Genomic DNA, 24,045 nt, shown 5'->3' with positions numbered 1-24,045 from the left:
TAATAGCTGGTAGTACTTCTTTGAGCAACTTTGTGGGAATTGCGTCAAGTGTGCAAGTTGTACAGTTTGCGGAGGTGATAATCTTCTCTAGTTCTAATTGTGGGAGTGGGTAAAAGGTTTCAAGTCTTTCTTTTACAGTTATATTATGTTTTATTTCATTCACATCAGGTGGCAGCCAGGATGGATTTGATCCTGTGGCTAGAGTTTGTTGTCTAATATTCTCAATTTTATTATTAAAAAAGTCCATAAAATCTTTACTGGTGAGAGTTGCTGGAATTAGTTGTTCAGAACCTGCTTGATTTTTTGTAATTCTAGAAAACACACTAAACAGTGCTCTCGGATTATTTTTATTATTGGAGATCAGCGAGGCCAGATATGCTGAGCGAGCTTTAGTGAGGGCATTTCTATACTCTATAAGGCTGTCCTTCCAGGCAGAATGAAACACTTCAAGCTTGGTTGATCGCCATTTCCGCTCTAGTTTTCGTAATGTTTGTTTTAAAGTACGGGTCTTATCGTTATACCATGGTGCGAGCTTTTTCTGTCTTATACTTTTATGTTTAAGTGGTGCTACCTTTTCTAAAGTAGATCGACAGGTATTTTCTAGGTAGTCAGTTAGTACATCTAGGTCCATTGGGTCTGATGGAGTTGGAACTGGGGTCGATAGTTCTGGTAGGTTTTCTATAAATTGTAGGGCGGTAGATGGTTTTATTATACGCCTTGTAGAATAGCGAGGGTTCTTACATATATTATGGATAAAACGTAGCTCATATGAAATTAAGTAATGATCGGAGATTGCTGAGGATTGCGGTAAGATATTAATTTTGTCAATGTTAAGACCTAGTGTCAGAACTAAGTCTAAAGTGTGGCTGCAGTAGTGTGTAGGCCCTGTTACATTTTGAGTAATACCAATAGAGTCTAAGATTGAGGTAAATGCCTTTTTTAGTGGGTCACTTTCCTTCTCGAAATGGATATTGAAATCTCCTACAATTATAACTTTATGATTGCACACCGCTAGGTTTGTAGCAAAATCGCTGAATTCTTTCAGAAATTCTAAGTAAGGCCCTGGTGGTCTGTAAATGTTGCATAATAAAAATGCGTCCTTTTTTGTGACCGGATTTGTAATAATAGTGGAGAGAACCTCAAAAGAAGAAAAGGTGTCACATTGTTTAAGACTAATTTCTAGGGTATTTTGGTAAATTACACATACTCCACCTCCTTTGCCTGATATTCTTGGGCTATGTGCATAATTATAGCCTAGGGGGGTGGCTTCATTTAGTGCTAAATATTCATTTGGTTTAACCCACGTTTCCGTGAGACAGAAAACATTGAATTTATGATCACTTATAATATCATTTACGATGAGTGCTTTTGAGTTTAGCGATCTTATGTTGAGTAACCCAAATTTTAGTTCTGAGGTGTTGCTGCTAGGTGTTGTGTATGATTTAATATTGATTAGGTTGCTGAAACAGGCTGATTTTGTTTTTCTACTTTTACATTTAGTTCGGGGGAAAGACAATACAGTTGAACCTGGGTGACGCCTCAAGACAGTTCGCAGACGGTCGGTTTAGCCTGTCTGTCTGCGGCCTGGTCCCGGCTCTGGATTGTCAGCAGCTATCTACACTACTCTGCCGACTAACTAAAAGACTATGTGCTATACTGCAAGAAAGTAAGGCAGCACCCTCCCGCGTGGGGTGGATACCATCCCTACCTATAAGACCAGGCTTGCCCTCAAAACGTAACCAATTGTCTATAAAGCCCACTTGATTTTCGGAACACCACTTGGACATCCAGCAGTTTAACGCCCAAAGTCTGCTGTAAGCTTCGTCGCCACGCCGCATTGGTATGGGACCAGAGCAGATTACGGCATCGGACATCGTCTGGGCCAGTTTAATCACCTCTGTAATATTACCCTTAGTTACCTCAGACTGCCGCAGACGAATATCATTGGCCCCTACATGAATGACTACCCTCGAATATCTCCTATTAGCTAACAGTCTAAGGTTGCCACTAATATCCGGCACTCTGGCTCCCGATAAACAGCTAACTGTTACTGCCGGCGCCCCTAAAGGAGTAGCTAATTTCACGTGCCGAACAATAGAGTCTCCTATAACCAGAGCACTCTTAACAGGCTCCTCAGCGGGTGCTTCGCTGAGCAGGGCAAACCTGTTTGACACGCGAATCGGAGGAGCGTGGTGTCCCGGTGGGCTAGCTTTGGCCTCAGCGTTAGCATCAGCCTTAGCTTTCCGGCTATGACGCCGAGACGTCACCCATTCACCCCGCTGTGAGGGCTCTAACGCCGGAGTCGTGGGGGTGCTAACTCTCCCTAAGGCACCCGGAGTTGCTAACACTGAATCTCGCTGTTTATCCCTCAACAATAATAAGCTCCGGATGCGCACTTCTAGCTGGTCCACTTTATCCACCAGAGAGCTAACTAGCTGACACTTACTACAAATACAACCACTATATTTATCGCTAGAGGTGGAAAAGGGCGTTAAACTAAACATGCCACACTCTGAACAGGCAAAACAGCCAGTAGTAGCCATGGAATTGCAGGTACTTACCGCTTTTAGTGAATTTTAGTAACTTACACCAAGAACGTTACTCCAGGGTCCGGTGGCAGTTTTAGTGCCTCTGTAATGAATATTCCTGCGGAGACAATCTAAAAGATAGATCTATGGATGGTTAGTAGGTTATAAAAACAGATATAAATATAGAAATAACAATGGAAACGATTAAACAGGAAAACCCGAGCGATCAAAACAGCTTCCAAACGGGTACAGAAACAGCCAAACGGGTTGCCAGATCTCTGAATTTCCTCACCTTATTCACCTGAAACCAAGCAACAAATAAACATTGATATAACATCAACATCACAGTTTATTGCATGTATCAAGTAAGAACTTCAATAGAAATTAAAGTACTGAGACAGACAAGAATGAAATCAAAATAATACATCCAGAGTCTACCTGGAATCATTGGGCGCAAGGCAGGAATACACCCTGGAGGGGGCGCCAGTCCTTCACAGGGCAACACAGACACACACACATTCACACCTACGGACACTTTTGAGTCACCAATCCACCTACCAACGTGTGTTTTTGGACTGTGGGAGGAAACCGGAGCACCCAGAGGAAACCCACGCAGACACAGGGAGAACACACCAACTCACAGACAGTCACCCGGAGCAGGACTCGAACCTACAACCTCCAGGTCCCTGAAGCTGCGTGACTGGGACACTGCCTGCTGCGCCACTGTGCCGCCCAAATTCAAATTTTATCATAGGTTATCATTGGACAAGCCTTTTCTTCAGTATTTGCCCATTTCTGTGCTTTTTAATTTTATCTTTTAAGTATATTAGTTGTAGATTATTTATATATTTATGAAAGATTTACTTCATGAATGGTTTCTGGAGCGGTGATAATTAGTGCAGCACCAGGCTTGTTTTAGAGAGCGAGGGAGAGAGCAGCAGCAAGCAGTTCCAAGCGAGCGAGGGAGAGAGAGTGTGTTTGAGCGAGAGTTTGTAATCGTTTATCATCAATAAATTCAGACACTGAATGACTCTATATCTATTTTCTTGTGTTTTATATCAGAAGGGCTCCTGCACTGTGGTGCTTGAGAGTATATTTCTGTCATTTTGCCTGCAGTGTGTGTGTGTGTTTTAACTCCGTTATCTGTGTCTGTGTGTGTGTGTGTACTGAGCCTCACTGATATTTTAAATTACTTTTCACCACGGAGAAATTTAATCCTAGAAAGAGTTCTCTGCAGAAACTGTGAAAAACATCCACACGGCAGACAGTTTACAGGTGTCAGTGAATATCCTCAGCTCAAAGAAAATCCAAGTTAAGCTAAAATTTCAATATTGGACCGATAAAAATAACAAAAAAATCCACATCTCGGCAAATAATATATCAGCCACGCATCACTACTAACAATGAGAAAACACTTCAAAAATAGGCCTAGGCCCTTTCAGATCTTCAAAGACCAGTACCGTGGAGCGTCTACACCATCCTCAGCCACTGAGAACTGTAGACTTGAGCATGGTGCAGAGTCAAGTGAAGATCTGAGAAAGTGCTGCTGCCAGGAGAGAGTGGTGGAATATCCTCCGGCTTTCTTCAGATCACCTTGAACCATGATAAGGGTTCACCTGCCTGGGAAAACCCCAGTAAATAATTCAGCAAAAACAAAATCTCTGAAACCTGTATTCCCACTCCGGGCAGCTTCAGCTCGGCTGTAGAACAGAAGAAACAGAAAGAGCATGAGAGAAATACAGAGAGAAGACTACTGTATTTAGACCACGGTTGATCCCTGGGATAAATTATCCCTATAATAGATTACCTTCACCTTGGAGCAATTGACCTCTTGAACTCTACTGATTATGTTAATGAGATTGGTAATGCATTTTTCAAATGGCCTTTCTATCACAGCAGTCAGCAGATTGAGATTGAGCCTAGTTTCTGCAAAACATTCGCGGTCTACCTGAGGAATTTTAATCTTGCGTTGATGACACACTGGCCAAAACTTTCTAGGCAATGCTCACACAGTGTTTCTTCTTAAATGAAAGCTATTCATAGATAGTTTGTAGTTTGTAGTGGGCATTAACAGCCTCTATTATTTTGGGATGGCTTGACACTAGACTTTTGAATATTGCTGTGAGCATTTGATGGCAACTACAAAAGCAGCGGTAAGATCAGCACGGATGCTGGCTGATTATTCAGTTTGGCTGGCTGATTACTTTAAACCTCTTGCCCAGTTTTGGCACTGGAGATGGTGCCTACCTACAAGTGGATCAGGCACAGCAGGGCTATTCGAGTTTTTAATGCTGTGTCCACTCATTGTCCACTAATCAGAAACACATACCTTGTTGATTGACCTTGTAGATACAAAGTCAGAGTCCTTAACTCTTGTGTTGTTAGTCCTTCATTAGTGGACACAGGTTGGTGGACAATCCTCAGTCCAGCAGTAACACTGAGAAGTTTAAAAACTCCAGCAGCAATGCTGTGTCTGATCCACTTTCACCACATCACACACAATCACCACCACCACCAGAAACAGGTTGAAACAAAGCTAAGAAAAATGTGAAGCGCAACAAACCGACTAGAGTCTCTAATTGTAGAACTACAATGCTCTCCTGTAGTGTAGAATCAATGTAGAAACAAGTTTGTGGATTTAATGTTAAGACTGATCGGTGTATAGTTTATTACAGAGGAAAATAAGATCCTGAAAACAAATCATATGCTAAATTAGCCTCCAACACAAAACTGCCCACTGCAAGGCCAGGCTGTCTTGGGACAGAGGCCTTTTCTCTTTATTGAATCCCATTATGAACTGAAATATGAATTCATATTCCAGGCTGGTGCACTGATTGGGTCATTTGCATTGCTTATGAGCATGAGGTGAGACCTTGGACACTCTGCTTCTGAAAGCAAATGTGCTGCGCTGAGTGGAGCGAAACGAAGGGAATTAGCCAATTAGCATCTTCCAACATGATAGTCTCAGTTTAAAAAATGATATCAACCACTGAAAGTACGGATGCTTTATTACCTGGACTTTGTGCTGACTTCATGGCAAGTGCTCGCTCCATAAATCCTCCTGCTTTAGCTGATTAGCATCACTATGGCTACACACCATCCACTTTATTGGAAGCACTTGCTGACCATTTTATTAGCCCCACCTATTTTAGTTAGGTCCACTATGTGCAGTGTTAGGGAACAGTCTTTTATTTCATTTCCAGTCATAGTGGCCATTAACTACACATTCATTTGTAATCAGCAGCAAAGTAGAAACATGTTTACAAGAAGCCTGTAACACTAAGCAGGATATCTACCAGTATTTAAAGTACTCAAATTAATATTTCACCCTTCTAATCTTAATCTAACCCCCCCATGGTTAAGATACTTAAACACAGTTATGGGTCTTTACTAAACACCTGCAAAGTGCACAGCAGTGAGGAGCGAGGAGTAGAAGCTCTGGTTTTTAGCCGTTTTCACTCTGTTCTCTTATATCTCCATTCTCGTTTTCTCAGTTTTTATTCAGTGCTCTAACCTCTCTGTGCTGTACCACAGTACAGTACCGTATGCAATTTCTTAGCTGTCCTGTAACTCCTTCATCTAACCTCTAGACTGCTACTGACCAGGGCTTTCTAATAAAGTGGGCAGTGCATGTGCATCTAAAATAATCTCAGACTCGTCCTCACCATTGTACAGGGTAGTCGATGAGTCAGCCGTCAGTGAGATAAGAATCTGATGATGTAGTAGAGTTCACTGTGATCGCGCTGTCATGGAAACAATAAGGCGATCAAAGTCTGTGTCAGATTTAGAGACTTCAGGATTAATGGAAATGAAATTAAATGAATGGCTGTTACTACATGCTTCACAATCTGTCTCTGACTGCCAGCAATTCACTGACCACCACCACTCGGCTGATAGAGCTGTCGAAGTTTGTGGTCATTAATCAGGACTAATAGAAGGGTTGTGGTGCTGTACACTGACCGGCCAAGTCTCCTTTCACATGAATCTGGACAGTGGGGTTTAAGTCCAGCTGTGAAGGCTTGAAGGCAGGCTGAGATTTGGAAGAGGCTTACCCCCACTATTGGCTCCTATATTAACAAGCTGTAATTGTTTGGACAGTAGATGATTGCTGGAAAAACAGATAGCAATGACTGCAAAAACAGAACTTTAGACATTTGAACAAATTTGATTCTTGATTGGTTTGTTCCAAAAAAGCTTGATTTGTGACATCAATATTTAATAATCACAGGCTGCCACTTGGTGCTACTGACTAAGCACTGGCCATGTCATTGGGACATCACTGGTTCAATTCCCAATGGCATCTGAGGACAGGTGTCGAAGAGATTGCAATTGACCCCCACCCCACCCCCCAGTGTAGGTGTCTTGGCTTGGGATCTGTGCAGAAGGCGTTCTCCTGAAGCACATTGAGCTGTCCAGAGGCATTAAATTCTGGTGGTGGCTGGTTTCAGCTTCCAAGCTGCGTGACAATGTGTGTGTGATTGGGGAAGTCCTAGCCACAAGGTGTAATTGTGAAAGTAACACTAGGTAGATTTACCTTCAAACTACAGCTTTAAAACAGGGAGAATAGAGCGTTTGTCGTTGCTACTCTGGGCTCAGAAACAGCATTTTGTAACTCTGGGGGAGGGTATTATTTTACTTTTCGCTTTGATTTTACACACAGATTTCTGATTACGCACAGTGCACTTAAACTGCTGGATTTTTCATGGGAAATATTTGACCAAAAGATCTTATTTTTAGACTCTTTTTGTTAAAACACTTTTTTGTGAAAAAGAATATTTTATTTGCATTTTCCCAGTGTGTGACTAATGACCACATAGAATACATTGTCAGCCCTTCATTGACTTGAGGCTATATTTGCATAAAGATGACTCTGAGATTATTATTGGCCTTTTTTTAAGAGGCCAGGATTGGAAAAATGTTTCCAAAAATGACGGGAATTGATGTTTACTGCCAAGTTAAGCCAGAACCGTACACTGACTTTACGATTTCGCTTTAATCTGACACTTCTAAAAATGACTCAGCTAAACTGACAGGACTAGACTGGATTTCTTAAACCGCAGAAGGGGTAAACAGTCTTACATTTACTGGAGATGTCTGATGTTTCTAAAAATAACACCCAAAGTGCTGTCAAATTTGCAGGAGCATCCTGCAAGGAGCTGCCCGCTGGTGCCCTTGTCAGGGCGAATACAGGACGGTTGCAGGATGGAGGCATCACTCCATCACAAGCGCAGCCAGAACTCACCTTGGACTGACAGAGAGAGGGGAACTCTCAGTGGACCGTACGAAAAAAAGGACTTACCTGAGTCTGGAAGTGTCCCAGATGATCACCTGCAGACAGCAGCAGCAACACGTGCCTCTTTGCTTTTCTCAGAAGACTTTAGAAGCAATATTCTGGTGTCATTGCTTTTAGACGTACTATATACACGGATCTGCTAAATCATTAAAAGGACCTCCTTGTCCATTTCATCAGCTCCACTGACCATTGAGGTGCCCTTTGTAGTTCTACAATTAAAGACTAAAGCACATTTGTTGTTCTGCATACTGCATTAGCCCCCTTTCATCCTGCTCTTTAGTTCTCAGGACCCTCACAGAACCAACAGAGAACAAGTATGATTTGGATGGTGGATCATACTCAGCACCGCAGTGCAGTGACCTGGTGGTGGTGTATTAGTGTGTGCTGTGCTGTTTCTAGTGGATCAGACACAGCACTGCTGTTGGAGTTTTTAAACCCCTCAGTGTCACTGCTGGACTGAGAAGACTGAGAAGGGCATTGAATGTAGGATGTTTCCTATTGGTTTGTCCTTTTCTACAGAGATAATACCAGCTGTGTGTGTACAGAGGGAAGAGGTGTACAGTATCCAGACTGTATTACAAAAAGGTGATACGTTACCACTCCTTGCTGCTTATTGAATTGTCGATGGTGATCAAGGTTGCGATACAGATGGAGCAGATAGCGAACAGGTCATAAATGCTGGAATATTCCCTTAAGGCCAGTTTACACTACAGCACTCCTGCTCTCATTGATTTCGATCAGAAAAGATTGAATCTGCTCTGTGGACAAGAGCAAACTGGCACAGCTCCACAGTCTTTATCAGATTCAGCAGGAGCTTATCAGCACTCACACTGTATTTTCTATATCTATACGTATCTATACATTATCCAGCCCTTATTATACTGAGGACAAATTTACAAAGAAAATGAATAAGACTGGACTGAACCCGCTGATGTATTTGTAAACTATAGTAGTTGGTGGGCCTGAGTATTCAAATCAAAGAAGGTCATAATGTTTTATTCATGTTTTGTTTCCAGCTCTTTTTAACCTCATCCCGGTGGGACTAAGGGTGGTGGCCATCCAGGGAGTTAAAGCTGGTTTCTACATTGGCATGAATGGAGAAGGGTTCCTCTACAGCTCGGTAAGTCCTGTTCTTCCTCTTTATCTTCAGTGTTATTACAGATGTGTCATGTTATTATTATTATTATTAGTAGTAGTAGTAGTAGTCTTCGCAGTAGTATTGTATTTTAGGTGCTTGTTTAGATGCTCTATGTTGAAAATACATCCAAATCCTGTAGCAGCTGCATATGAGCCTAATATCAACATGCACAATGCCAAGTGTCGGTAAGAGAGGTAGGAAGCCCCCCAGCACTGGAGTGATGGAGTGATAGATCTCTAACTAATATGTATCTGGTGAGTTAGAGTGAGAATTGATCACGAAAACATCAAGGCCATCAGATCTTCACAGCAATGTTCCATAAGCCTTTTCAGAAGAGTAGATGTTGTTACTGCAGCAAAGGAGTACAACAAACTCACTGCTGATACCCTACATTTCAGAAGAAATGCTATTATTTCATATTATTAGAATTGCAAATATTATTATTATTATTATTATTATTATTATTATTATTATTATTCTTTTTTATCAACATGACAAAAACATAAAAATGAAACCAACCTGGGCATGTGAAATACAGTGCATGCACCTGGAAATTCATTATTAATATGCATTTCCATCTAGATTTATAACATCTTATTATTCACGATCAAGGCGAATGGCTTTTATATATCCCCTGGTTCACTTTGTGCATTTACACCTCCTCCATTTTCTCAGGTTGCATTAGCATATATGCTTCTCAAGCAAAACTGCAGAGGTACCCAATCGTTAACCATTTAATTCAATACCCCAGCACCTGCAGATTCTGGTATTAGCCTCCACGGAGCTATGGGAAAGTGGGGGCAGCGTAGGGTTAACTGCCAAACGGGCGGCTTTCTCCCTGTGGGTTTGAGCTGAGTTATGGTGGATGACAGGCATATGCTCCCACCACTCTGTCGGCAGCAGAAACGTTGGTGGGAATGTGTCGCAGTGAGCTACCGCCGCTGATGACTTATATAATGGCCGGCTGCACAACTCTTAATCCTGTTAAAGACTATCCGCGAGGAGGAGAGTAATTTCATTTCCTTTAGCCACTGGATTCAACGCTCAGATCAATTCCAGGAGTAAACTGTGTCTCTAAATGGACGGAGGCGTCCTATTCATCAATAAAAACTAATGAAGTCGTAATCAGCGATGACCAGTACTGTCAAAGTGGACAATACTGTGTGCAGTTTCAGGAGAAAGATTATCCCTTTACAAAGGCAGTTTAAACTAGGCCTGTGTGACTGAGAGAGAGAGAGAGAGAGAGAGAGAGAGAGAGAGAGAGAGAGAGAGAGAGAGAGAGTGTATGTGTGTGTGTGTGTGTGTGTGTGTAAAACTGGTTGAATGTGTCAGTGACTGGGTGAATGTGTGAAACTGTCCAAAAGTGTGAGTGTGTGAGTGACTGGGTGAGTGTGTGAAACTGTCCACAGGTGTGTGAGAGTAAGTGACTAGGTGAGTGTGTGAAACTGTCCACAGGTGTGAGTGACAGGGTGAATGTGTGATGCCCTGTGATGGATATGGTCAGGACTGTACCAGGTGTGATTCTGCCTTGTGCCTAATAATTCTCAGTCAATTCTGGACCAAGCCCAACCCTGATTAAGATGATATGCTTACAGAAAATGAATGGATGAATTAATGAATAGATGGATGAATGAATGAATGAATGAATGAATGAATGAATGAATGAATGAACAAGTAAGTGAGCGGACGGATGGAAGAATGAAAGGATGGATGTATTTGTGAATGAATACCTGACTGAGTGAGTGAGTGAATGAATGAATATTTTTCATGAATAGTGACTGTAAATATTTGGAGAAGTGAATTAAGTGCAACATTCTTTTTTTTCCCTTTTCCCCATTGAAACAAACATAATGGACTCTGGTTGCTTTCTAGTCCTTGTGTTTTTTCTGAGAGTGAGAGGAAGGGAAGTCCCTTTTGAAATGTGTCTTTGAAAAAGCTAAAAAGAGGTTTTAATTAAATGGAAGCAGAAAAAACACTTCTGTTTGCCATATGGAGCAGCTCTCTCCAGACCTGCTCCATGGGAAATTAATATGCTAAAACAGAGAGAAAATCAGAGGGGATGGCAAAACCTACTGCGAGTTTGTTCAATATTTACCAACAAGACTGAGGGCTGCAAAGTCTTAAAACAAACAGGATGAAGAGGGCGGAAATGGAGGACGCTGTGGAGTTTCCAGCATGCACTGTGTCTGAACACTAATGGCCACCTGTGCATTAATTTTCTTCCAAATTGAAGGACATTAGTAGGAACACTCTGCTGTTCCTGTAGTCTCAGCCTTTAAGCCTTTTGAGAGCGCTCCATCACTCTTTAAGCTCATGAACAGCTACAAGCCCTATGACCCCAGTAGTCGAATTCACCAATGCGTCCGCAGCCTTTCAGACATGGAGTTTATTTCTGTTGCTCATTTTGTCTGGCTGTGCTGCTGGAGCTCTTGACACTAACCATGATCCTCTTAACACTTCCGAAACAGCAAGAGCTCAGCATGTAGCCTTTTCCAGTGTGCACTTAAAAAGCCAGAATATATCTGTCAGTCTGATCAGTCTGATTAGTATTCACATTTTGTACACGCTCACAGTACACATTATTCTCAAGATTCATTTACTGCCATCAGTGCACATGAAATAGGAATATAGTGTATGATGGCATGCTTTTCTTGCAAGGAAATTCAAATGGCAAGAAGAATTCATTATATGGACAATTTTGAAAAGTTGGTAAACTTTCCCTTCAAGGCAAATTGTATTTTATTTTTAGTCTGTTCTTAGACAGACACACAGGAAGACTGATAGATAGATAGATAGATAGATAGATAGATAGATAGAAAGAAATCTAGACTGTCATTGTTGATAAGGGTTTCCTGACTTGTGACTATAACACATTGAGACTTGCGAGGACAGTGCCGTTTCTAATCTTTTGGCCCACGTCTCAGTTGTGTTTGTAAACACAACAGATACATTTTTTTGTTCATGTGAAATATCAATAATAACTCTGGCCTCAAAGGGTTAATCATGTGAGTTGAAATGGTTAAGTCATCAACTCCAGCTTCAGGTCGTTCAAAGACACACACCCTTTCCACACACGGTACACACACTGTTCAGTGGAAAGCTCCGGCTGTGCACAGTGTCCATCACTGTCCTGTTCTCCCTGAATCCAGCTGTGCTCACATTAGACAAGCAGCTTGGCCTCTTCTTTTTTGTTGCTGTGAAACGCACCATCCAATCAGGATCCTGCAAGCTCGCGTGGCCGAGCTGTGTGTTTAGTATTCTCCTCCAAGCACGTTGAGGCTCCATTTTGAGGCAGCAAACAGAAACACATGCTGTTCTGGGATTTTAAAGCATAGTAAGTGTAGATTACATACCTGATAGGTCTCTGTCGTCATGTGACGTGGTGAGAATTGTTTTTATATTTATACTAAAGTACTGGGCAAATGTCAGAGACCACCCTTTATGTGTTTCAAACAAACAAAGCCCAGCACTGACAGCCTTCATCTTTGAGGTTTCATCCTCACTTCAGATTTTAGCACATTCTTCCACCGTGAGGCAAACACCTCAGCATTGTGTGTCTGAAAGGATGTGTAAATTGGTGTACAATAAAGTGGCTGTATTTCAGTGATGGGAAGGTGCAAACGCCAGCTTAGGACATAAAGCAATTCAGGAAAGTGTGAGATCACAGCAGAAATCTGTCCTTCGTGACGTCCAAGAAATGGATGAGTGGAATTCTAATGATATTAAAATTGGGATGGGATTTGAATGGAGTGCCGTGCGGAGTGTGATGGGCTTGTGCAGGACCGTCATTTCCTTTGCACCAGAAGGACATGCATTTTTATTAGGCTTTTTCTTAGAGCTTATTTTGATAGCCCCCACTGTCCTTCCCCTATTTTTCTCATCTCCCCTCAGTGCTGCTCAGTTCAAATTCAATTCCAATCCTGAGGAGGATTTGGAGAAATGGACCCGATGAGGAATGTAAATCTGTGACGTCTGAAAATGAACTGGCGAACGTTTAATGAAACCTTTATCTCCCTGATGCATATCTGATGAAGAAATACAGCATTCACTTCACTTTCCTCATCAAACCCCCTGTAAATTCTCTCCAGACTTTGCATCCTCACTCTCATAAATAAAGGCTGGATCTGGATGACTGTAAAGCGTGCACCAGTGCAGACGCTCACGTTGCATTGTTTGGCTGCAATGGCACACCTCTGCAACAAAACGAATGTAAATAAAAAGCCCCCTGCACCAGCCTCCTACCTCCACCTCGTGACCATCTACACAATTAACTCCTTCACACCTCAGTCACAGCTATAGGGCCCTCTTCAGAAGGCCTGCAGCTGTTCTTTCTTACACTGTCAGATACAAGCTGTGTGAATGTACCTTTAAACATACAAAAGTTATGTTAAGTTCAAGGTGTGTCCCCTGAAGGTGCATTACCTTCTATTTTCCAGAAGGAGAGGTGAATATTTATAATCTTTAATGACAGAACTGTGCAAAAATAATAATGATAAAAATTAATTCTGGATTCTGTGGTGCCCTTGAGGGTACCACCACATTGACAGCTTTTCTGAGAGGGTATTTGTGGAGGAAGAAGTGTGCCCACCCACTTTTGCCAAAGCCCAGTTAAGGGTCCATTTCTGATCTGAGATTTATGAATGTTACCTTACACTAAAGAGATGCTGAAAACACTGAGGCTAATACTGAAGCTAATGCCTGTTCTTAGCTAAGCCCTGTGATGGTGCTGTGTTACAGCTTCCACATTATCAGGAAAGTGATGTTCACTGTCAGAGCTGTACTCTGGCTTCTTCTGTAGAAATGGGTTGGAAAGTGCCGATGCAGAGATGCTGCTGTCGTCCTCCAGGGGGGCAATTACTCAGGGAAGTTTCCCCCCTCTGATCCAGCTCATTATCTGGGCCTCTCTGGAGACACGCTGAGAGGAAGCTTTCGGTTTTCTGCTCCGGGAGATTTGAGAAGCTCTGCCTTTTCCTCCTCTTCCAGCTTTAATGATGCAACTCTTCCTCCACCTCCAAAAATAAATAAATAAGTAAAACAAGAAAACTTTGATCCTACCAGCTATGGATTTATCTGAATTTGGGAAAGATTTAAACACAACACAAGTTCATTCACTCATTGTCTGTAACCGTTTATCCAGTTCAGGGTCACGGTGGGTCTGGAGTCTACCTGGGATCACTGGGCACAAGGCAGGAACACACCCTGGAGGGGGCGCCAGTCCTTCACAGGGCGTCACACACCCACACCTACAGACACTTTTCAGTCGCCAATCCATCTGCCAACCTTTGGTAGAAGCACACGGAAGAAACCCACGCCGACACTGGGAGAACACACTAAACTCCTCACAGACAGTCACCCGAAACAGGACTTGACAACACAGGTTCTAACACTAAAATGGCCTTGTTCATGATGATAATGACACACAGATTGAAATGAAATTAAATGGGAAGCTCTAGAGCAGCTGAACATGAACTTTAAGGGTATTGCTGTAGGCATTCTTTACAGTGTTGCAGCATGTAGTACCTCTACTAGACTAGGACTACTAGGACTACTCATCTATTTCAGTTCACTAATGCTGTCAAAGTGGTCATAGTCACCAAATCCTCACAGCAATGTTCCAAAATCTAGTCCAAAGCCTTCACAGCAGTGTAGATGTTCTTACGTCAGCCAAGGAGGATGAAATACATATTAATATCCTTAATTTCAGAAGACATTGGAGGAGTAGATGTCAAACAGCCTTTGGACTTTCAGTCTATAACACATAACAATGCATTTCATTGTGATAGTGCTTGACTTTCTCTGATCTCCAGTGATCACTGCCACCTTCATTCAATGAGTTTTGAAATGAAAGGCTGTGAGGAGTTTGGTGTGTTCTCCTGTGCCCGCAAGGGTTTCCTCCGGGTGCTCCGGTTTCCTCCCACAGTCCAAAAAACACACGTTGGTAGGTGGATTGGCGGCTCAGAAGTGTCCGTAGCTGTGAGTGTGTGAGTGAATGTGTGAGTGTGTGTCACCCTGTGAAGGACTGGCGCCCCCTCCAGGGTGTATTCCCGCCTTGCGCCCAATGATTCCAGGTAGGCTCTGGACCCACCACGACCCTGAACTGGATAAGCGCTTACAGATAATGAATTAATGAATGAATGAAATCAAAGGCTGACACAAGATGAATGAATGAGTGTATTATATCACAGGCCTGCTTTTAAGCTGGTATTGTCTATACCTCCATGTGGTCAAGTGACCACATTTCATGTCCAAATAGGGATATGAATAAATGTATCTTGCCTTCAGCCACAGTTTATATTCAGATAGCTTTATATGCAGAGAGAAATAGCCACATAAATATATTATATTACCATACCTGAACATTAAAAATGAGGAGTAGTACTAAGACTTTGAACAGAATCACAGGGAACAGAAATGTGGTCAGTGATGGACAAAAATATGAGCTGAAAATTTGCATTCATTCTCCAGTCTTTAAGCAGTGAAAACCTGACCAGTGTTTGTCCGTTACACATGTCCTTTTCAGATTCACAAACATCATGACATTTGACTCTGAGCAGATGATACGTGTCTTAGATGTTAATCACTGATCAGGACTCCCTTCTGGAACAGTTACTAAACACGAGAGAGTGCAGCTGCCTTATGAATAAGTTCATGCTAACTTTGAGTGCGCATGTATGAGTGAGTGAGTGAGCATATACATATGTTGTATGTAAGTGTGTATGCGGGTGAGTATATATGTAACTGAGTGGGCTACTAAGCAAGTACGAATCAGCATGTAGGTGAGTGAGTATGTGAATGTGAGTGTATGCACTGTATGTGAGTATGTTGTAGAGTGTATGAGTGACTGAGCGAGTGAGTATGTATGAATGCATGTATTTTAATTTTGTATTTTTATAATAACTTTGTAAATATGGACGGAGGACCTAAGTCACAGAGTGAAGCTTCAGAAGGGGAAACCAGGTGAAGTTTGTGGTGTGTGGTGTCTTTATATGAAGACAACCCCTCTTTGCTTTAAGCTCCTAAAAAGATTACATTACACACTCTGGCGCCTGTCCCATGCAGAACTCAGAGAGCCATAAATCCATGCGGCCCAGGGCTGTGTGCTCTTATTTTGGAGCTAAATGTCAGACTTCAAGGCGTTTTACCTTAAATAGCATGACTTCACATCAATAAAACTCACGCATAAATCACTCTAAAAGAGCTCGAAGGAAATGAGACGCTGAAAGAGTGGCGCATCGACCGTATTATTAAGCTCTGACTCCTGGTGACCGTATGGACTGTGTTTTTTCCCGTATATTCCATGTTCGTTTTGCATCTTCATGCTTCTTACAGACTGGGTGTATACATCCGTATCTGCACACTTCTATATCTTCGGTCTTTCATTAGTGGTAAAGTTAGTTGTCTTTGCTCACTTTCGAACTCTGGTTTTCTTCATACTGAGCTCTGCTTTTCCCTCTGGTTTTATGTCTCTTTAATATCCTTCAGACCTTCCTGGCTTTCCAGGAGAGCCTGATTTGTATGATATTATATGCTTATTTCACTTTCCACAATCATCTACCTCCAGTCTTGATTCCCTTATTATATTCCTCTACGTAATAACTGAGGTGTGATTGGTGTATTGGTGTAGATCTGTTGGTATAATCCAGTTACATGCTGCACATTTGTTGTGACTGAAGTGACTCCCAAAGACTCTAATGTGCTTTGTCAGTCTAGAAACGTGCAGCTATCATTCATTCATCAATAATTAGATGTTTATTATACAGGTCAAACAGGAGTAGTGATAGAGTGCAGCCTTGTCTGGTGCCTCAATCTGTTAAAATCCATGTGGCTAGTTTGTCCATTGTCTATCATGACTGTAGCTGCTTGAGGAGTGTAAGTTAGGACGAACTGACAGAGATAAAAACACTGATTAAAGTGTTTTTTAAACAGTATTACTCATGTGGAATTGACCATGTCAGTGTGCTTAGCTCTGGAATCTGTCATTTGAAACATGCTATTTGTAGCTATTTGCTGTGGAGTTTGTTGGCAGTCGTGTTGATGCTGGTTTGCAGTGTTAAACTGCTGGATTGCGTAGGGTTTCCAGGCTCTGGAGTTTTTCCCCTCTATTATTTATGATACGTTCGCTCTGACCTACTTTGCAGTGAAGAGGTAACCACAACTCTCTCTGTAGTTTAAAGGCATCTATCTTTAACTAAAACACAAGAGCATTGTCCAACATTCATCACATCCACTCAGAGCCACGCATCCTTGTGGAGTCAGTCTTTTTATTCTCTCTTTTCTCTCTCATCTGCACGTGATTTCACATGTACAGAAACTGTGTTTAGGTTAAAATGCCCTCCAACCAAACACAACCCCACACCCACACACACTCTCTCTAATCCCTGCTCTCAGTTCAGTAGAAGGAGATGCCGCTACTACATTTTAGCCTAAAGCAATGGAACCTAATAAATATCCTGTGAAGTTGTGGGTTATACTTCCAATAGATCGTGTGCTCATAAATTTATTAATACCTTAATATGACATACATAACAATAGCAATATCAATATCTAGCATATATAGTATATATTAATAGTATATAGCAGTATATATTGCTAGTATATAGCAATCCCATAGCAATATCTAGTATAATTGTATGCATAATCCATCATAAACAACATGACTTTACATAGTCAGATTAAATATATGTTCATAAGTTGTAGACCAGACTCTTGTTATAGTGCATTATAATGTTTACAGCAGAGGTATTTTTTTAAAACTAGGGTTCTCCAGAGAACAAAATTTGAATATGTCTGGTAGACAGAGTTCTATTATATTGTATTAGCATATACTCTCATGTATGCTGTGTAATTATATCAACTTCTGAGTTACTGAACAGGCTTTCATTAGCAATATAATGTATCATGTTGTTTTTATAGTGATATAGAATTTTAATGGTGCAAATAATTTAAGTTATGAGGTTTTAAAATGCTAGAGTTGTGTAAATGGGTAAAATATAAACATAGAGGAACAACAGGGCTCTTCTGAAATCCTTTAAAGAACTTCATCATGCTGTGGTTAATGCAGCTGCTCTGTGCTGCAGTAAAGCCGCTGAGGGATAGAGGGGGATTCCAGTTAAAGGCTACCGCACCCATCTCTCTCTCGCTCTTACACACACACACACACACACACACAAACACACACCCACACACACACAAACACACCCACACCCACACAAACACACACACACACACACACACACACACACACACACACACACACACTAGTATATTCCTGTTGTTATGGATAAGACAAATACATATATTTAGTTGCATACATATTTCACATATCTATCTATAGTAGACACATACGATTACCTTTAAGATTTGATGGCATTCACATAAACATTACTGGGTACTGATTTTGGATGATTAGTTCTGGATCACAAACTCCATTCCAGCTCATCAAAAATCCTTCACTTTATAGAATATAGTTCCTGTGCTCCACAGCCCAGATTCTGGGCAGATTTACACCACATTAATTGATGCTTGGCATTGGGCAATTGGGCATATATATATATATATATATATATATATATATATATATATATATATATATATATATATATATATATATATATATATAATTATATATAGGTCCCTTATGTATCATATATATGTAAATGAGTATATATAATACGTCTGATCCCAAACCTGATCCTTTGCTTTTAAGTTTTATAAAATTATAACATGAATATATTGTAATAGGAATACACCAACACACACACACACACACACACACACACACACACACACAATGTGAACTTATGTCCTCAGACAAGCCCCAATCCACATTTCAGCAACACCATTATTTGCAGAGTAGGATTAATTACCTTAAAGCTAATAAAAGCTAATTGCAGCACAGCTCCCACACAAATGCACCATCTACCAGAGGCAGTAGGAAGGAAGGCATGCTATAAAATGCGCCTCAAGTAGAATGGCTGTAGAGCAAATGGCTGACTAATTATTTTTTCAGTTCGTGTTTAATTGCATGCCTCGTCTCAGGCAGATTCACCAAGCCTATTAGCCTAGCGAAGCATTTAGCATTTAGCTGGTGCAGTTCCAGTAGCATGTTCATTGATTGATGCAAGCAGCTTCTTCTGGATTGAAGAAAACCTTGGGCTTGGGCTTGATAAGGTCCTTGGCCATTGATTTTCTTTCCACTCACCCAACTCTGAAAAAGCACTTCATATTAGCCCAAATATTTGATTAAACCAGACTCATTTATCTTGTCTGTTACTGCTTCTTGTTTCAAGGTGAATTCATTTTTAAAGATCAGTTAAGCCATGGTGTATGGCCTCTATTCGTTTTTATTGTAATCATATTTCCATCAAAATTCATATATAAACAAATGCATTTTAACAAACACCACTCTTGGTGACTGTGAGGAGTTTGGTGTGTTCTCCCCTTGACCGCGTGGGTTTCTTCCGGGTGCTCCAGTTTCCCACAGTCCAAATACACATGTTGGTAGGTGGATTGGCTTCTCAAAAGTGTTCATAGGTGTGAGTAAATGTGTTGAAGGACTGGTGCCCCCTCCAGGGCGTGTTCCTGCCTTGCGCCCAGTAATTCCAGGTAGGCTCCGGACACACCGCGACCCTGAACTGGATAAGCGGTTACAGACAACGAATGAATATTTTTCAATGCACAGTGACAATATGAAAACCTTTTTTTTCAAATATGTAATTTTTTATGCCTTTACATAACTTGATTATTCAAATTTAAATATTATTTTAATATGGCTTTAAATAACTTGAAGCACACTGTTAGAAATACAAGACATAAGCTGCTGCTGTTCTCAGAACAGTGGACTGGCCCAGACCTCATCATCACTTAATCTGTCAAAATCACTTAAACTTTGAAGGTGAGGGAAAATGTCACTCCAAATTTCAAAAGCAAACACCAATTTCCTTAAATAATATGAACTGTTGAGGCACTTTCTTAGTATTTTTTTTCTGTCCCTGAAAAATGATCAAAAACATGTATGTAATAGCTGTTTTATTAAAGATCGCAAATGCTTAAGATTTATATGTAGTGCATATAAAGTGGATGTATACAAGCATCATACTGTCATATCTTATTTAAACGATCTTTAATTCCAAATTTAATCACAGACTTAGCCCTGTGTCCTCTCCAGACTTACAATGTGACTGAGGCAGCTGTCTAGACATGAGTGGTGTCTAACCTGACTCTACCTTCTGAATAACAATGACCTGTCAGACGGATCAGGGGAATAAAGGATTTGTCCAGCTTAAACATAGCTGTCCGCCTTGAATTTGCACCAATTCATCTCCGTTACTATGTCCCCTGAAGCCAATAGGTCTCTCTCTTCAGAGGATTGGTCACAGTGTGCATCTTCTCATCAGCACTAACTCAGCATACCCTTTCACTTCCGACTTCCTTCCTCCTTCCACATTCCCAATCCTATTGTTGTAAAATTCCCATATGCTTTCCTTGTAATAGAAGGATTCCCAAACATTGTCTGCACCTACAGTTTTAAATATATTCTTCTGAAATGAAGAAGTCAGTAGTGGGAGTTTGTCCTCCATTTATTGCAGTAACAGCCTTGACTGCTCTGGAAAGACTTTACACCAGATGTTGGAGCACTGCTGTGAGGATTTGATGGCATACAGCCACAAGGACATTGGTGAGGTCAGGAACTGGCACATGCTCAACTTGAAGGTACTCAAACAAAGAGCAATGTATAAACAATAAGTAGTATGAATAAAGAATAATGGAGTTAGCAGGGTTTTTTTTTTTACCATAGGCTTTTTCAGGAGTGTAGGTGGGGCCTGTATAATGTTTTCCGTGATATGACACCTTTAAAATCATCTCCTGCTAAATTGTGGTTAAATAGTGCTACATTTTCTTTGTTTGTAACTGCCCTTTACAATCTCTTTTGTTGTTTTCAAGTTTTTCTCTTGGTTAAGGTGTCTGCCGAGCACCTGTTTCATTCTCAGCTTTGAATATAAATGCTTCGAATATAAATGCTTCCCAAGCCGATGAGTTCAAAAGGGCTCGGTGGGCTCCTCAGCTTGTTTATCCTCGCTTAAGTCTCACTAATGCATACAAGAAGAAGGCCTCCCATGCCTTGTTTCACAAGTAGGTCCTTTGTCTCTCCTTCAGATCGCCGTGGAATTTGAATGAAAGCCGTTTTAGCTCGTCCTCGGCTTTTCACTGGGCCTCAGAGGCCGCCGCCACGAGTAAATGGAATTCATCACACATCCATTAACAGCCAACCTCTGCAGATTGCTTTTTGTTTTTCTTCACCTCTCCTAATTTCTCTCTCTCTCTCTCTCTCTCTCTCTCTCTCTCTTTCTGATAGATCTCTCTCTTGCTGATAGATCAGGGCTCTGGATGTCAGTCAACATATTTTCACACAAATTATGTAAATTTTGGTGTTCAAAGCACATCTGAAAGTCCTCAGTGAGGGCCACCGAGGCAAGGAGAATGCAACATATAATTACTTAACCCTTCGAAGTCCAGAGTAACTGACATTTTGTTATAGCTTCCATTTACTTTGCATAATATTCAATCATTGCTTTAAGAACCACGGCACTCTACTGGCAACTTAACACCAGATGAAATATAACCCTTCCGAACCTGTAGTAAAAGTTAATATAATTTTTTTTTTCCATATCATTCTTGGTCATTTTTGTTTTTTAGGTTCATTGATTCGTTTATTGACTAATAGTCTCAGCCACAGTCGCCCATAATTACTTGGAGAGTCTGATACTTTCAGTGCAATAATCTGGCCTCATTGTTAGGATTCTGCCTGTTGTGTTCAGATGGGCTCCCTGTACATCAGCGTACACACACTTCTGTTTATTGTTTTGTACTGGAATTGAATCGCAAAGTGAATCGCAAAGTAATGCCAAAATTGCAGTCTTGTGATTATTCCTTTTTCATGTCAGTCTAATTTCTTTTCCTGCAGTTCTTGCCCACATTATGTGGTGAAAGTCATCAGACTCTACCTAGAAACTCTGGCAATGCATGATATTTTGAATTCAGTAACAAAAACACATATGATACAGAGGATATAGAGCTATAACCTGCAATAAAATTAGTTTTCCTTATGTTCTTCTTTAATATATAATGTAAAAAGCAATGGCCCTACAATGGAGCCATGTGGAACACCATTAACCATGTCCAGGACTCTGGATGATCCACAAAACTCACTCAATGTTTTTGGTGAGTTCTGGTAGTTATGAGAGTTAAAAACACTTTGTAAAACTTCAGTAACATCAACAATTGGACGTCTGTGGTAGTGTTAAATGCTAATGTTAATGAGATCAACGTGGACTTTAATACAATTCCAAAAGTTAAACTGTTTGAAAAGTCCTTCGTTTATGTGATATGGATAAGGAAGTGTGTGTGTGTGTGTGTGTGTGTGTGTCTCTGTGTGTGTGTGCATGTTAAATGTTGAGCTAAGGTTAATCAGACTTGGCTAGAGTCCTATATTCCAACTCAGCAGGACAGAATACACGCTGACCTTCTGCACCTTGTAAAAACCAGAGCGTCTGGTGCCTGACAGCATGCCACCGCTCTGAGATAACACACACACACACTCACTGACCACTGGAGAAATACACGCCGGGAAATCCCTAAGGACTCTTCACTGTCACCTCCACCCACACACTGAGCACCTTCATAAAGAGTAACTCAATTTTTTCTCCTGATCTACAGGAGATGTTCACTCCCGAGTGCAAGTTCAAGGAGTCTGTCTTTGAGAACTATTACGTCATCTACTCATCCACTATGTACCGGCAGCAAGAGTCCGGAAGAGCCTGGTTCTTGGGCCTCACAAAAGAGGGCCAGGTCATGAAGGGCAACCGGGTCAAGAAGACCAAGCCCTCTTCACACTTTCTACCCAGACCTATTGAAGGTAGGTTGATTGATAGTTTGATTGATATCTGAATATAACCTTCTGCCATTTTATATTATTTATATATTTTGAAAATAATAGCTTCCATTTCATGATGAATGAACCAATATTAAAGAATATTTTGATACAACAGTAAATGATAAATATTCCACATATTGATATATGAAACATAAGCAGCAGTAGTCATAAAACGTTATATGGTGTAAATAACTAAACTAGCATGACTTTTCAGTAGATTGAACAACATAGTGCTATCCAACATTGTAAAAGTAATCAAGCTAATTTAATAACTGTGCAAATGCAAACCACAAATCCACAGCCAGTGAATAGATTGAAGTCCCTGACCATCATGTCTCTGTGTATTTTCTGCAGTCTGTATGTACAGGGAGCCTTCGCTGCACGAGATTGAAGAGAAACAGCGCTCCAGGAAAAGCTCAGGAACTCCCACTATGAACGGAGGCAAAGCGGTCAACCAGAACTCCACATAGCAGGGCCGGAACACATACACCTACACACACACACACACACACAAACGCGCACACACACACACACACACACCCTGCCCAAGCCTGAACAACCTCGAACCATGGCAACCACAGCAACCACGGCAAGCTGGAACCACATGCTCGACAAAGACGAAAAACTCTTCAATTTTGAAAGAACTTGGATGGGATCAGTGCAAGCAAACCTATATTAATCATATCAGTCAGGACTCAAACACATATTTTATGCAAAAAAAGGGAAACAAAAATGAAAAAAAAAAACTATAAAAACAATTAAAAAAAAAAAATAGCCAAGGTCAAGCAATGGGCTGAAGGCTGATTCACAACAATAGTACTAGTGGTCATAATATTTTTTTGAATGGACGCTGTATAAACAACAACAACTACAACAACAACAGAGCTTTAAATCATTCTTATATGTTTATGCTCTTGCACCATGTTGCTGGTATTAAGGACAACAAGGATATTCTTTACTGACCATGAAGATTCTCTTATTTTTTGTTGTTGCTGAGCAAACTGGTTCAGTACATTATTATTATTATTATTATTGTTATTATTACTTTGCTATCTGCTTACACTGAATGCACATTTGCACTCTTGACAATGGAGTGTTGGTCAGCATGAATGTATCTGAGTCTACTGTAGTGTCGTTTATAAAGACTGTAATT

General features: G+C 40.9%; 1 protein-coding gene across 2 annotated transcripts in view; it reads left to right on the top strand.

Annotated features, from left to right (window-relative positions):
• LOC136676086 (fibroblast growth factor 12) overlaps positions 1-23,713 on the top strand; it is a 33,717-nt gene extending 10,004 nt beyond the window's left edge. For both annotated transcript variants that reach the window (XM_066652942.1, XM_066652941.1), the window contains 3 exons: positions 8,838-8,941; positions 22,676-22,874; positions 23,247-23,713. In XM_066652942.1, the coding sequence (XP_066509039.1) occupies positions 8,838-8,941; positions 22,676-22,874; positions 23,247-23,362 (419 nt within the window). In that variant the 3' untranslated portion in view covers positions 23,363-23,713. The remainder of the gene's footprint in view (positions 1-8,837; positions 8,942-22,675; positions 22,875-23,246) is intronic.
• Positions 23,714-24,045: the final 332 nt, after the last annotated feature.

This window comes from Hoplias malabaricus, chromosome X1 (genome assembly GCF_029633855.1).
Source record: "Hoplias malabaricus isolate fHopMal1 chromosome X1, fHopMal1.hap1, whole genome shotgun sequence".
In the NCBI taxonomy this organism is placed as follows: domain Eukaryota; kingdom Metazoa; phylum Chordata; class Actinopteri; order Characiformes; family Erythrinidae; genus Hoplias; species Hoplias malabaricus.
Note: the sequence above shows the minus strand (reverse complement) of the source record. Positions and strands in the feature narration are given on the sequence as shown.